At 46.0% G+C, this 13,814-nt stretch overlaps 1 protein-coding gene across 8 annotated transcripts; it reads right to left on the bottom strand.

Annotated features, from left to right (window-relative positions):
- Positions 1-346: 346 nt before the first annotated feature.
- On the bottom strand, positions 347-13,792 carry birc2 (baculoviral IAP repeat containing 2). 8 transcript variants are annotated; one of them, XM_060056581.1, is made up of 14 exons: positions 9,641-9,798; positions 9,158-9,381; positions 8,573-8,709; positions 7,775-8,058; positions 7,139-7,459; positions 6,711-7,020; positions 6,446-6,545; positions 5,883-5,961; positions 5,744-5,813; positions 5,278-5,520; positions 4,978-5,076; positions 3,139-3,294; positions 2,592-2,633; positions 347-1,963 (listed from the first exon to the last, which is right to left on the bottom strand). In XM_060056581.1, the coding sequence occupies exons 3-14, from the start codon at positions 8,664-8,666 to the stop codon at positions 1,770-1,772; spliced, it is 1,992 nt and encodes a 663-aa protein (XP_059912564.1). In that variant the 5' UTR covers positions 8,667-8,709; positions 9,158-9,381; positions 9,641-9,798; the 3' UTR covers positions 347-1,769. The 8 variants fall into 8 exon arrangements, with proteins under 8 accessions (XP_059912564.1, XP_059912561.1, XP_059912562.1 ...); XM_060056578.1 differs by having other exon boundaries at positions 8,573-8,771; XM_060056579.1 differs by having other exon boundaries at positions 9,118-9,381.
- Between the last annotated feature and the right edge of the window lie 22 nt (positions 13,793-13,814).

Below are 13,814 nucleotides of genomic sequence, written 5' to 3' on the forward strand. Positions count from 1 at the left end.
ATTTGTCTATTTACAAGGGTGCTTAAAGGGTGCAATATGTTGTTTAAGGGTTTTCCCTCCTGGCTACATGCCAATTTCATGTGGCCTGACAGGGACCAGTGTTGCACTCGCATAAAGGTGTTGGTGTAACTGATTTGAACTAGGGCCTTTCAGAACTTGGGAGTTCAAAACGCCACCGGTGGTTTTCAGACCGCAGCTCTACAATCCTCATTTACTGTCTTGTCTATCTGGGTTACTGCTGGTCTGGAAAGTACGCAATAAGATTTTGGTGATTCCCAAGTCTGGTAGCATTAGAAAAAGTGAAGAAATGGTTGTAAATACAAACTTTTATTTTAGCATCCTGAAATTGATGATAACTTCAGCTTTATTGCTCTCAAATCGATATGGTCTGAAGTATACCCTTTAGTTCAATAATATCACTCTTGCATTACGTTCAAGCATCAGTCTAGTTATACTACAAATGTAAGTTTTGGTGTGCTTTTAATATAGGAACATTTTAAACTCGCCTACATGAATGAATGATTTTATAGTTCTGTCATGTCCCACATAGGATTATAGGACACCGATATAACTACACAAAGCGTTTAGTACATACACAATCAAAAACAATACATTTCATTCAACACCAAATAAACGGCAAAGTCGGCAATCAAAAGTTAACATCAGCATCACACATGAACTTTTACATCAACCTTCTTGAATAAACTTAATCGCAAATGATAAAACGGACAATATAAAATGAATTTCATTTTCAATTTCATCGAGCTCACCAAAATGATAGCCTATTCTCACTGGTGCCCACCCACCGTCCTGATTCAAGGGAGAATTCCTGACCTAATTTGAGCACAGGGACCTCTTAGATAAGTTATACAAAAGTTTTCTACACCAAACATGTTTAATTTGACAAAATGTACGGAGCTAAGGCATACACCTCACTTCAGAAAACCAGGTCTCTCTTTGAAGGATAGCAGTTCCTACAAATAAGGTCCTTGGTTTGGCCTTCACATCTTGTTAAAAATACGCGTACTTGAACCACTATTTATATAGGTAGGTGTACTTGCATCAATAGTGACATCAAAGGTCCAGTATTTAGCATCTAGAGATGAGGTTGCATGTTGCAGCCAAATTAATGAATGAACCCTCCCTCTAATGTGCCAGTAGTGCCCCCCAAAATGATATCTTCCACGATCTCAAGTAGCCATGTGTAAAGTGAAAAGGTTGCTAGATTAATGAATTTTCTTCAGTTGGTTTTTACATTTAAAATAGGTATTTGACAACATTGGTTTTACATAAGGGACTTTCTAAATCATGGGCTGTAAGGGAAAGTTAGCTTACACATACACTGCAATTACCGTTTAGTAAATATAATTGAGTAATTGTACGTGTTAAGATTGCTTCACGCTTTTTATGTATGTGAAGCAAGGTAATATTTTATCTAAATTATGCTGTACAATGCACTGGATTAAACAGGTTGAAATCTACAGGTTTTTATTAGGCACAACATCACACTTTAGTATTGAACCCTCAGCATCGTCGGTGTGTAACTCAGTGTAACTAGATCTACTCAAATTACTCATCACCAGGCTACTCTAATAGTAACAGCCTGGTTAGCGTGTCCCCAGCATATGCAATATTTTGAAACCCCCTCCCATAATACACTGACTCGTAGCTTTACAAGATGCACCGCATGCTAATCATAAAAATCAGCAAGACTAAACCAATGGATCCCAGGAGCCTCAGTCTCTGCCCTGGTTCCCACTGCCGCTCCTTCAAGAGAGGAACGTTCTGACAGTCCCCTTCACCAGGCCTCTGCAGATGGGACACTTCCTCAACGAGGGAGCGCACTCCTTGCACACCACCAGGTGTCCGCAGGGGATGAACACGATGTTCACCTCTTTATCCATGCACACTTTGCACGTTCGCTCCTCCTGAAGCCTCCGCAGCTGCTCCTCCATGGGTAGCTCTGCAGAGAGGAGGGTCGTTAGTCGAGGACCCAAACACTCAGCCATGGAGAACACAGTCACAAACACCTACAGTACATAGCCCACATACACGTCCGCAAATCGTTGAATCCCACCACCGCCACCACGTCGTACAATACATCACCCACGTATACAGCTGAAATACGTTGAATCCCACCACCTTTTAAGACCAATACAATGAACCGCTGAAGACTCTTCAGCATCGGACAACAAACTGTTTGAATTTAGTGGTGGCTCAATCGCATTTGCCAAGCTGACTCTTAGGACTAGACAGCATTATCTACTGCAAGGTTGCATCTTCTGCAACACCAGTTACTATCTACATTGTTTTCCCTATGAATTTGGGATAAAGTATATTGCTTGATAGCAAGCCAGAAGGAGCAGATAATACAGGACCAAGCATAGCATTGACAATTATCAGGTCAGGACAATTATCATTGCTTACAACAAAAATCAGGTCATGATGAACGTCGGGTACAAGAGCAGTTATTCATTGCCAATAACGTGAGAACATGAATGTAATGCATTAGTATAATATATATAAGCGAAGTCAAGCGTCGCCACTGCCTGGCTGCAGTGCAGTGCAGCAGGTTATGTGTGTGTATGTACCTGAGAGATCCTGACTTGGTGACACAGCTTCATTTGCCTGGGCTGAAAGTGCAGTGGAGAGAACACATTAAGCCTGAGGATGCTAAGAGACCGTATTGAAAGGCGACGGACAATAGTTGAGCAGGTGTACTTTTTGCCTTAGCAGAGCCAGGATTTTACATGGGGGGGAAAAACACAAGTTTTCAAATAATCATGTGAAAGAAACGTGAACCGAATCACTTGCATGACTTTTGTCAATGCAGATAATGAAAAAAATAAATGGCACATAATGTGACAATGCTGTGATCGGACTGAATGTGCCGACTGTGTTAACAGAATTTAAATGTCCACGGTATGTAAAGCAGGAATGGATGAATCTTATGCAAATGTGGACTCTGACTAAATGTCGACTGGGGATGTCAGTCATGTGATGTAGACTGCAGTGTGTCCCCCCCACCCACCCCCACCCCGCTAGCAGGGCCAACTCGTGTACTGGTTGTAATGTCCCGACGTTCTGCGGTGGCCTGCACAAACACGATGGGATGACGGAGCGTGTCGGTGGCTGTACCCATGAGGTCTCTGAGCAGCAGCACGTCGTTCTTCTGGATCCAGTTGCGGAAGAGCTCCGAGGCGGCGTTCCCCTTACTGAGGACCAGCTCCAGGAGCCGGGCCGTCTGCTGGGGGCCGCTGGGCAGGGCCTGGACGCCCCCGTATTCCTCCGCCGCTGTGGGGTGGGAAGGAGCAAGGGGACGGCGTAAGCAAAGACCGTCGTGGAGGGCTACCTTACCTCCTCGTGGGCCTTCCTCTCCGAGCCCTGTTGGTTCTTAATGCTAGCCAAGAGGGAACTGAGAGCAAGAGGGAACTGAGTGCAGTCTTCTGCTACTTGAACGCCCATGAATACCGACTTGGAACATAGCCGCATCAGATGGGGACCACGGTACTGTGGTCTGAACACACTGTAGGGACTTTGATTCCCAGCACAGGCCAAAGGTTCAAGGTTTGATCAACAAGGTCTGCAACAAGAGCCATCAGCAAATGTGCTTCTAAATATCAGGTATCCCCTTGTCAATTGCGGCCCAAATTCACAACAATGTTGAGTTGTCTCTACCCGCCCCTTTTTCCTCATCAAACTCACAAGGGTGGCATAATATTTTGAAACACGCACATTTTCCATTTTGACAATGTGGCAACGAGTCCTGCACTGTAAGTTGATCAGCTATTGTATTTGTTTGCAAAATATTAGCCAGCTTATTTAGCATCTGTCTGGAAATCCTTCTGGGCTTTAAGCTGTCTCCATCTGTCAAATGAAACTCCAGATTTAACCGTCCTCACAGCTCTGGTCATGATACTTATTCAAAGGTGGATGGGGCTTTTGAGGTGGGGTAGAATTGTATGATCTAATACATCTCAGGGGATCCAGTTTGTTAGCTTGCTTCCATGGCTGCAGACGGCAGTGTTTGTGTGCCAATATATGTCCTTTCTTGCCACCGAGTGTACTCTGAGAATAGTGAATCAGAACACACATGCCACACAGCAACATAAAAGCGTTGCGAACCAGAAAAGAAAATTCAAAGAACAAGTTGGCCGTAGCATTGTCGGAGACGACAGTACTTCCACTCGGCATGTTAATCTCTATTGACACATCATGGTCATTTTTTGTAGTATAGTATAGTACATTTGTCTTATATCCTACCTTTAATAGATACGTGAAGAGTCAGTACTGAGGCTGTCATATTCAGTAGCCCAAAGGAGGTAGAGATGGCTGTTGTGTTCGCCAAAACCAACAATTCTCACATAATGCACGTACTTATCCTTGATGAAGGTTCCCACTACTTGAGGATCTGTCTCCAGTATATAAGTGCAGGGGTGCAAACTGGTGATTGCCCACAACGGTAAAGGTTTTTTGTCAGAAAATGAGCAATGTACGGCACCCAGGCCCCTTCTCTGTAAGGTCGGCAGTAGCTCAGGAGGTAGAACGGACGCTGGTAACCGCAAGTATGCTGGTTCGATCCCCGTCTCCTCCTAGCTCCTAGAGTCTCAAGCTGAGCAAGGCACCTAACCCTAACTGCTCCCGACGAGCTGGCTGTCGCTTGCATAGCTGAACCCCGCTGCTGACGGGGTGTGAATGAATGGGTGAATGTTAGGCAATCTTGTAAAGAGCTTTGGGGGGCCACAAAATAAGCATTTTCTAACCAAACTGTTTAAGTGTGAGTAAAAGCCTGTCAGTGATCTACTATACCTACTATATGATCTACTATATGAAGCAGGGCTAACAATAAGATCAACTCAGTCTTATCTATTAGGCGGTTGCCCTATTTGGGTTAAAAAAAATTGGAAATTTCGCCGAAAGTTGACCAGTGTGTCAATACCCCAGTAATGACACACTCTTTACGTTCTGGAAACTCACTGATAACGTTCTGCTCCCTCAGGTGCTCCAGCACAGACTCGACGCTCTTCAGCCGCTGGACCAGCGCTGTCTGGTGCCTCTTGAGGAACGTGAACCCATCTGAAACAGACGCGGTTAGAGAGCCCATGAAGGTCTGTGATTCACCAACTGTCGCCTTGCATTAACACTCACAAATGTGAAAAAAAACATAACCAGGGGCCGAGTGCAAAACATAGGAGCGGTTTAGGGGCATTCAGCTGCAGGGGATTTGGCACAGTACATATGACAGTACATAGTGAGAGGGAGAACAGCAGACTGTACCTGAGGCCATGGCCTCGGCCAGCATCTCGCGCTCCTCCTCCCTCTTCTGGTCCTCGGCGCTCAGCAGGTCCGAGACCAGCTCCTGGACGGTCTTGTAGTTCTCCCCGCTGGTCAGGATCTTGCTCTGCACCGTCTGTTTGACCAGGCCACGCTCAAAGCCCATCTCCAGGGCCGACTTGATGACCGGGGTGTTCATCATGACCGTGTCCTCCGAGCGCTCCTCCCCAGGCCCCACGTGCACCACTAGGAGGAGAGTTACAGGATTCATAAAAGACAAACTGAAGGTAGGGGATGGATTTATGAACGAAGATCTCCGTTGACATTTCTCACAGAGACGGCCTCCTCTACAATAACACTGAGACGTTTGTCTTTTGAAACCGTGCCTGGATACCAAACTGCCGAACGATGTTATAAGGATAGCCCACAAATAAACAAGGTCATGTCCTAAACCTGACGCGTTCCTTACCTGGTGAGTCCACAAACTCTCTGGAGGTGGTGTCGCCGCTGGTCAAAAGCTGTGGAGGAACAAGAAAAAACTAAATGGATCAGTCTTGAGATGTCTCCTGCTCTACAGTCCCAAATAGTAACCGGCTGGTTTTACCAACCTGCTCAAAGAGCCGCGGGAACCGGGCCTGGATCTGATGCACAAACTCCTGGCCCTTCTCCTGCAGGAGATACTCACACCTGCGTTCAGGAAGATACAAGACACAAGATTGTTTATTGTCATGTACACAACGGAAACATAGTTTGCACTGAGCAATGAAATTCTTAAATTTGCAAGTTCCTTCACACAAAATATATTTAAAATAAAGTAGATGAATAACTAAACTACTAAAAACAAAGAGCAGAATTTTGTGAAACAAAAACAGTTAAATATAAGGTGCTGTTTAGCATGTGCAATGTTCGCATACAGCAGAAGGCCCTGAAAGACCTTGAAATATAGAAGTTTGAATATACTACTTATTATTGTATATTATTAGCAGATAAGTACATAGTGCAAATGAAGCTCACAGTTGAAAATAAATACAGAAGAGACACCAATCAGCATTGGATGCAGTGATGACAGGTGCTAAGCTCCCCTGTATCAGAGGATAGTTCACAGCGCAAATCTGGTGCATTACAAAAATTCAAAAGGCTAATACACTGAAGGGCCATGGTTACCAGTTACCTTGGAAACCACTTGGCGTGTTCTACCCAGGGGTCATCTCCAGACTCCCAGCAGCGAAGCCCGCCATCACAGCAGAAACATTTCACGTCATCATTACGACCTTTGGAACCAACACACCGTGTTCCATGTAAAGTTTGGAAGAGCATATGTATTTTATATACAGTATTTATTGATTTCTTTTGTCAACGGAAGCCCTTATTTTTGGGCAGAACGCTCAGTTCACCATCAGGTGCGCGGTTTAAGGCGAGTGGGCGTGGCTTCTTACCCACATAGTAGAAGCCGGCCTTGGCCAGCTGATCGGGCCGCACCGGGATACGCGAGGGCCAGTTGACGAAGGTGAGCAGCCGCTCCTCGTTCTGTTGCATGCCGGGGTTCGACACGTTACTGAGGCCCGGGGCCACCACCGCCGCGGCCCCAGAGAGCTGCCAGGGCCCCGCCGTGGCGGCCCCGAGGCCTGGGGCCGCGGCGGTAGCCAGGGAAACGTTGTCGGCCCGGTCCCCTCTGACAAAGCGGCAGTTGGGGTAGTGTCTCTGGTGCTCCGACGCGGCGCGGTCACCCGGCACCCAGTTACTCAGCTGCAAGACACACGTGATGTTACCCCTGATGTGGTCATCAGCACTCAGTACTATTTATAAATTAGACCCGGTAGGATATGATGCCACGGCTGCAAAGTCACACTGGCCAAACACACACCTGTCCCCCGCAGCTGAAGCAGGCCACCCGGTCGCCCTGACCCAGGAAGTAGAAGCCGGCCTTGGCCAGCTCTCCGGGGGTGATGATGGACAGCGTCCAGGCCTGGAAGGAGTCCAGGCGCTCCTGCTCTCGCCGCATGCCGGGGTTGTGGCACACGGGCGGCCTCTGGTGGGACATGTCCTCCACGCCGCGGGACGCCAGCGGACTGGACGGGGGCGGCGCGGAGAAGCCGATGTTCATGTAGGTGGCGGGCTCCTCTGCCTGGCTGCTGGGAGCCGGGAGGGCCGGTGCTGGGACGACCGCAGGGCCAGGGGCCGACAGCTGGGGCAGATAGCAAAAAAAGCACACCGGTTTAGAATGAAAGGCCTTTGGAAGAAATCCAAACCACCGTACACATTTAAACAGAACTAAAAACCTGGGGTCTCAACCTCATCTTTCAGTACATTTCAACATGGCTCTCCAGCTCATAAGACCCGCCTCTTGCCTGCCATTAGACCAACAGCATCCCACGGCGGAGGCATGGCTACAGACCTAGTCACCATGTCAGTCTCAACCTCATCTCACAGTAGGCTTTGTGTGAGCCCTGGGTTCAGGGCCAACCCCGTTCTACAGCACAACTGAGGCAGTATCAGTTACCGGGGGCAGGACGGGGGCGCTGCGCAGGGGGGAGAAGGCGGAGTGGGAGGAGGACAGCAGGTTGGCCGTGGAGGGCAGGCTTTGGATGAAGGGGCAGGAGGGGGAGAGCTGCCGGTGCTTCTCTGAAGGACAGTCCCCGGCTTGCCAGCCCTCCGCCGTCACGTTGCACCTGAAGCACTGCACCCTGTTGCCCACGCCCGTGTAGTACCAGCCCGCCCGCGCCAGGCTGCGCTCCGTCACGCCCGAGGCGGGGAAACGGGCGAACGTGGAGATGCGGAAGAGCTCTGGGGACGTAGAGAGGACGTGTATAGCCCTTAATGACAGGTAGTCTCAAAGGCCCCCCCAGAGGGCAAGATAAAACTCCCTCAATTAGCAAGGAAGAAATCTTGAGGAGAAACGCAGAGTGGGAGATCCGTCCTTCAGAGTCGGGATCCCACTGATCAGTAGTGCAATGGGTGCCATAAGTGACATACATACGTACAGGCAAAACATGTTCACATTACTCCCAGTCACCACAGGACACTCAAGCAATTTAAATTAAAACCAAAATTGGGGTGGTGGTTTTAAAATATATATATATATATATATATACAAATAATTTGAAAAAGACTCCAGCGTAAACATAATAAATTGGGTGTATATAGTGCCAAACATTTAAAATAATTGACATGGGGGAACCATGAACCAATATCTCATATTGAGGTAAACTAGAAGAGAGACCCAACAAAGATGTCATGGCATGGCTAAGTGGATGTAGCGGTTCGAGGAGAAAGGGAGAAGGAGGAGAGGAGCTGGTACCTGAGGAGTTGTCATACTGCAGATCAGGCGGAGGACCGCTGCGACACAGGGCCATCAGAAACTGGTTCTTTTTCAGTTCCAAAAGAGTTTCCATGATTGTTCAGTTTCGTTTTTACATGTAGTATTACAGAGGGCGGCTGAGTGGGAGAGGTGGGAGAATAACGCCACGGGTATAACCCCCAGTCACACACTCACGGTTCTGCTCCAAATGAAAGCGAAACTATTAGACAGCCTCGCTGCTATATCGACACGAAACCTAAGAAAGCAGTCCTTCATCGGATTTATAATAGCGTACAGGGTATAAAGAAAGCTACATTTGAATATGGTCATATTTAAATGTGAGCAGTCTATGTTTCATTTCTTTCATTTAGAGGGGCAATAAGCACATTTACCCCTCAGAAAGGTTGAATCGATATAGCAATTAAAATAATTTATTGACGTGATACTTATGAGCGCGAAAGTTCCACTGTCAATCGATTTAATCATGCATCACATGTGAATAAACATGTCCCCATCAACGAACCGCGCTGATAGTGAAATCATACTTTTAGACCCCATTATGGTATCTATCCACTGTGCCTTCACCATGGCATGGCATCAGATCCCCTCATCTCAATCCCCCCCTGATGTGGACTCCTTATGTCCCATGACGGTGACAGCCGAGGGTGACAGATAGTTCCACGATGAAGATGACAAGATAGTTTCCCGATGAGGAACCCAACAGGAATTTCCAGCTCCACTACGTCAGCCTCACGTCCGGCCAACAGGAAAGTCCCTGCTGCTTTATTCTGCTGTCTTCCGTCTAAATACTGGACCATATGACATACAATTTCGTTAGTTCAATGAATACTATAACAACCCGTTTGGACTACCGTTATAGAAATATCTAAAGCATATTATATCATGCGCATGCTGTATATTAAAGATACGATACATCCTTGATAAAATGTGCATTAGCGACACCGCCCACGCAGTCGTTACGCAATTGTAATATAATTTATAAACATGATGTTAAAATAAATATAAATACAAATGTTTACCTAAAAGAAAAGAATGAAGATATATGACCTGCAATTTAATGAATTGTAGTATGCTGAATCTAGTGATATACAATCCATGGCCGCAGTCACATCGTTGTTGTTACCTTGACTCCGCCCACTTCAGTTGTTGACCCCACCCACTTCATGTGCCTTGTTCAAGACAACTCCGAGATTCGACTTATTAATGGTGGCCTATAGAGTGGCGAAGTCACGCCCCTTCCGGTAGGGCTCATGGGACCTATGAGATCGAAAAATATGAATGGGTGTCAATGGAGAGAAAATAATTATTTTCTGGTCCCAGTCTTTATATGCCCTGGATTACAGGGCATAAATTATCCTTTAAATCCTTTACAGGGCAAAAATTATCCTTTAAATCCACAAACAACATATGTGTAATCCAGGGCATATAAAGACCGGGACCAGAAAATAATTATTTTCTCTCCATTGACACCCATTCATATTTTTCGATCTCATAGGTCCCATGAGCCCTACCGGAAGAGGCGTGACTTCGCCAATCTATTAACGCAAGTATTATAAAAGTGTTTGTTGACGTTTCGACACATCATTTGATGTGTAATTATGCAATATGTGTTTGTATCGTCTATATTTTGCTTCGATTTAACCCCCTTTCTTCTTAATGCATTTCCAAAATAAGCATGAATTGTTGCTGCATATATTATATTATAATCAGCGATGAACCACAATATGCCAACATTCCTTCGGCCATCCATGTTCCCCAACGTATTTCAGTCATGTAACAAGAAAGCAGCATGTATATTATTGTGTGTTTTAATTTCTTGTCCAAAATTAAAAATAACATACATGGCTAATCGGTATCCCCTAGGTGGCGCAAAATGGATTTCCCCCACCCATGCTGCCTTGCGCGCGATTTCATTTAGCGCTGACATCCGACGCAGCATTCCCTGCTGGGACCATGGCTGGGACCCAAGCCCCCAGGAACAGTGCACTCTTCGGCAATCCACCAGTGCTCAGCGGCCAAGCCTGGTATTGAAGCTGTTTAAGCGGGCTGTGGACGGGTCCCTCCATTAAAAGGGGCCCAGAAGTAGATATCTCCGCTCGCTCCAATACAAGTGGGGAACAGGAATGTGTCTCCGCAAAAAATCTAACTCCGTTAACTTCTCGTGTCCGAGGTTTTACCTTTTACTTATCATGAATGACGTTGATGGTTTTTAGGCACTGTGGTGACTCTTTATCACTAAAAGTGTTTGATCTTTAGACTGGTTCAGCTGCTGCCCAGTGCCCACGTTCCTCTGCTTGCGATCATTGCATTCAACATTTATTGATCCATTTAATCAAAAGATCCAAAGACAAAGAACGGGTGTATTACGGTATCATTTTTTATAATATTGTTAATAGCCTAATAAACATTTCCGTTGTGTTAGTATTTAATTTTTCATTTGCTTGTTTAGCTATGTATATGGATTATGTTCACAGTTTTGATCTCAGACGTCTGGTCGCTTATAGCAGAATATTCTATTACTGTTAAGCAAACTATGAATAATAAAACACGCCAAACCATGTGTCCTTTATCATAGTTACACGTATGACCAAAAAACGTGTGAAATTCAGCTGTATTCAGTGAGGTTTGATTAATTAAATGCGCTGACAGTTCATTGCTCCTGCGAAACGGATTGCACTGAGTGGAGCGGATCACCATTCCAACATGGCGGCCCGCATCTCATCAACGCCAGTAGGCAGTAGCGTTCGATGCTCCGTCTATGTCATAGGACAGGGGTTGGCAAGTAAGTTTGGCTTCGGGCCAAAAAAAATTCAGCCAGCAGGTGGTGGGCCAGAATATTATCAAAGGCTAGTTCAAGGAATTGATTTTTTAAAATGCATCTGGAATTTGCGACGCAGGCCCGTCAGCTGGCTTAGTCATATGCCTACCACACACAACATGACTATATGTAGCCCTACTACATACAAGGCCATATAAACAAGTGTATGCCCGGCCCCTAAATCTTGCGGGCCAGATATTATGTCTGGCGGGCCAATCATGGCCCGCGGGCTGCCAGTTGCCGAACCCTGATATGTGCAGCCTGTATTCCATAGATCCGACCAATCACAGAACGGGGAGGGACGGCAAGATGATGACGACGTCTATTCGACACGCCCATCGAGTTCTTTCCATGGCTTCTTCCTCATCGAATTTCTGTCGCTCTACATACGTCATCTGGTATAATTGATACGATTGGCTATGAGCTACGTACAGACTCATATGATAGACATTCGTAGCGCCCAATAAACGGCTCCGAGCTATCGTAAACCACGCCTCAAATACAAGAAAATGAATGTGTGGTTCCCAGACCTCATCTCAATTGTAGATTGAGATGAGGTCTGGCGTTAGCCAGGCTAACATCAGGACAGAATATCCATTGAAAATTCATTGTTTCGATAAGGTCAAGGATACCTTTAATTTTAGTACATTGCATCCCTGTTACTTTGTTGCCTTTTCTTAGGTTATGTTTGAGTTGTGTGCTGGTTCATTTGTTTGTGCATTTCTGATTACTGGTTTACCTGGTACAAGAAAATGAATGTGTGGTTCCCATTTGTCATGAAGGCAAATGAGACGAGTCCAGTCGGTACCTAAATCTCAGGCACCATGGGTTGCGATTTGTTTATATGTTAATAAACATTTACATGTAGGGCATGTCCGGGATACATGCCCTCATGGTTACACATGGTTCCGACACCCTCGGCCCCTCTCCCCAGGACCAGTGGAGCGAGGGGGGCAGGGGAGCATGCCAATGAAGATCAGCCTCAGTTGTGGACCACTCTAGATTAGAGGCAGACTGCTCTATTGGCATTAATCTTCCTCCTGTGCCCTGAAAGCTTCTTATTCTTGTACCAAAGTTTAGATTCAGGGAGAACCGATCCACTTTGCATGGCTTCCACTTGTAACTTCAAGTGGTTGCTTTGTTTTGGTTAGTTGATGAGGAGTGGCTGAAGGTCAGGGCAACGCCCGTGGCACCTTGGCCAAGTAGTTTCTCCTGTTTTCTTTAGTCAGCCAGATCTTAAAACCTGGTGGTTCATCTTGTTATGTTGGTCAATTGCTATAAACTGTGGTTGTTCCTCGAACCGTTTTTGATGAAGTTATGCCCTCTTGTTGGTTTTGAGTTGAGAACAGCGCCATTACTATACGGAAAAACTAGGGAGACGTTTCTAATGTTCGACGCGAATCAAACGGGGGTAGCAATGGGAGGAAGTTGCAGTCTGTCAAGCAGGATGTTGTCACCTCAAAAGGCGTGTACTTTTTAATGGCATGGTATCCAAATGATGGCTTTTGAGTGGTGGATTTCAATGATTCTGAGATTATAAGGCTTGTGCCCCCTCCATACCCAGTTAGGGAGGGAGGGAGGGAGGAGAGTTATCATTTGGTAAAGAGGCTGAAAGAGTATAATCCAAGGCGCAGTGAGAGCAGCCATGTTTAATGTAGACTGGCAGTTCAACAATACCCTGGATAGAGCGGCGGGGTCCGATGGGTCGGATGGGGAGGCCCCCCTCATGTAAGGAATTACAGTAATGTCGGGAATCTCTGCCTAATATTCCACTGGATTTGTACGGTTTATCATGCCCTCTGAACTTGTCAGAGGACAGTCATTGTATTCATCTTTAGCTCGCTCCACTGGTTATTAACCGTGTTATTGTTATGTCTTATCCAGGCCAAATGTAGCCTCCAGTGCGTTTGAAAGAAATTCAATAGTCACTGTGACGTCAGCAACAAATTACAAATGTATTGTGCAAAAAAAAAAAAGGTGGGTGTCCTCATTTACATTGGCTGGCTTCTTGTCACTAAGTATGTAATTGCTAAAAATATGTTTAGTAACTTTTATTCAAGGCCAGTCTATCAGAAGCAGAGTCATGAATATTCAATTAAAATGTCCCTAGGTCTCGCTCTTTTTCAGTTTTATGTAAATCACATATGGTTACTTGTAGGGCTATTAAAAAGTGCAATATGAACCTATTATAAGTAGGCCTAGTGCGTGAAATGTGGCTGTCCACTCATTCAGTTGTCAAAATACATACCATTTTCCATTCTGTTCCTGTCGATGAAGTTGAACACGACATACTGTTGCCCTCGACGCCCTACAGTCAGGAGAACGTCATGGCACTGGTCGCACTGGTCTCCTGGATGCTACAGCCGCACCTGCGCTCTCGCACTCACAGCGGATTCACTGCTT

This window comes from Gadus macrocephalus, chromosome 7 (assembly GCF_031168955.1).
Source record: "Gadus macrocephalus chromosome 7, ASM3116895v1".
In the NCBI taxonomy this organism is placed as follows: domain Eukaryota; kingdom Metazoa; phylum Chordata; class Actinopteri; order Gadiformes; family Gadidae; genus Gadus; species Gadus macrocephalus.

Bases quoted from the DNA above. Each gene is read 5' to 3' on its own strand.
- birc2 (XM_060056576.1), bottom strand. From the start codon at position 8,666: ATGGAAACTCTTTTGGAACTGAAAAAGAACCAGTTTCTGATGGCCCTG. The intron at 7,021-7,138 runs GTGTGTGTTTGG...TGTGTCTTGCAG, and splicing joins GCTTCAGCTGCGGGGGACAG to CTGAGTAACTGGGTGCCGGG. The intron at 5,814-5,882 runs GTTGGTAAAACC...TGATCCATTTAG, and splicing joins TCCCGCGGCTCTTTGAGCAG to TTTTTTCTTGTTCCTCCACA.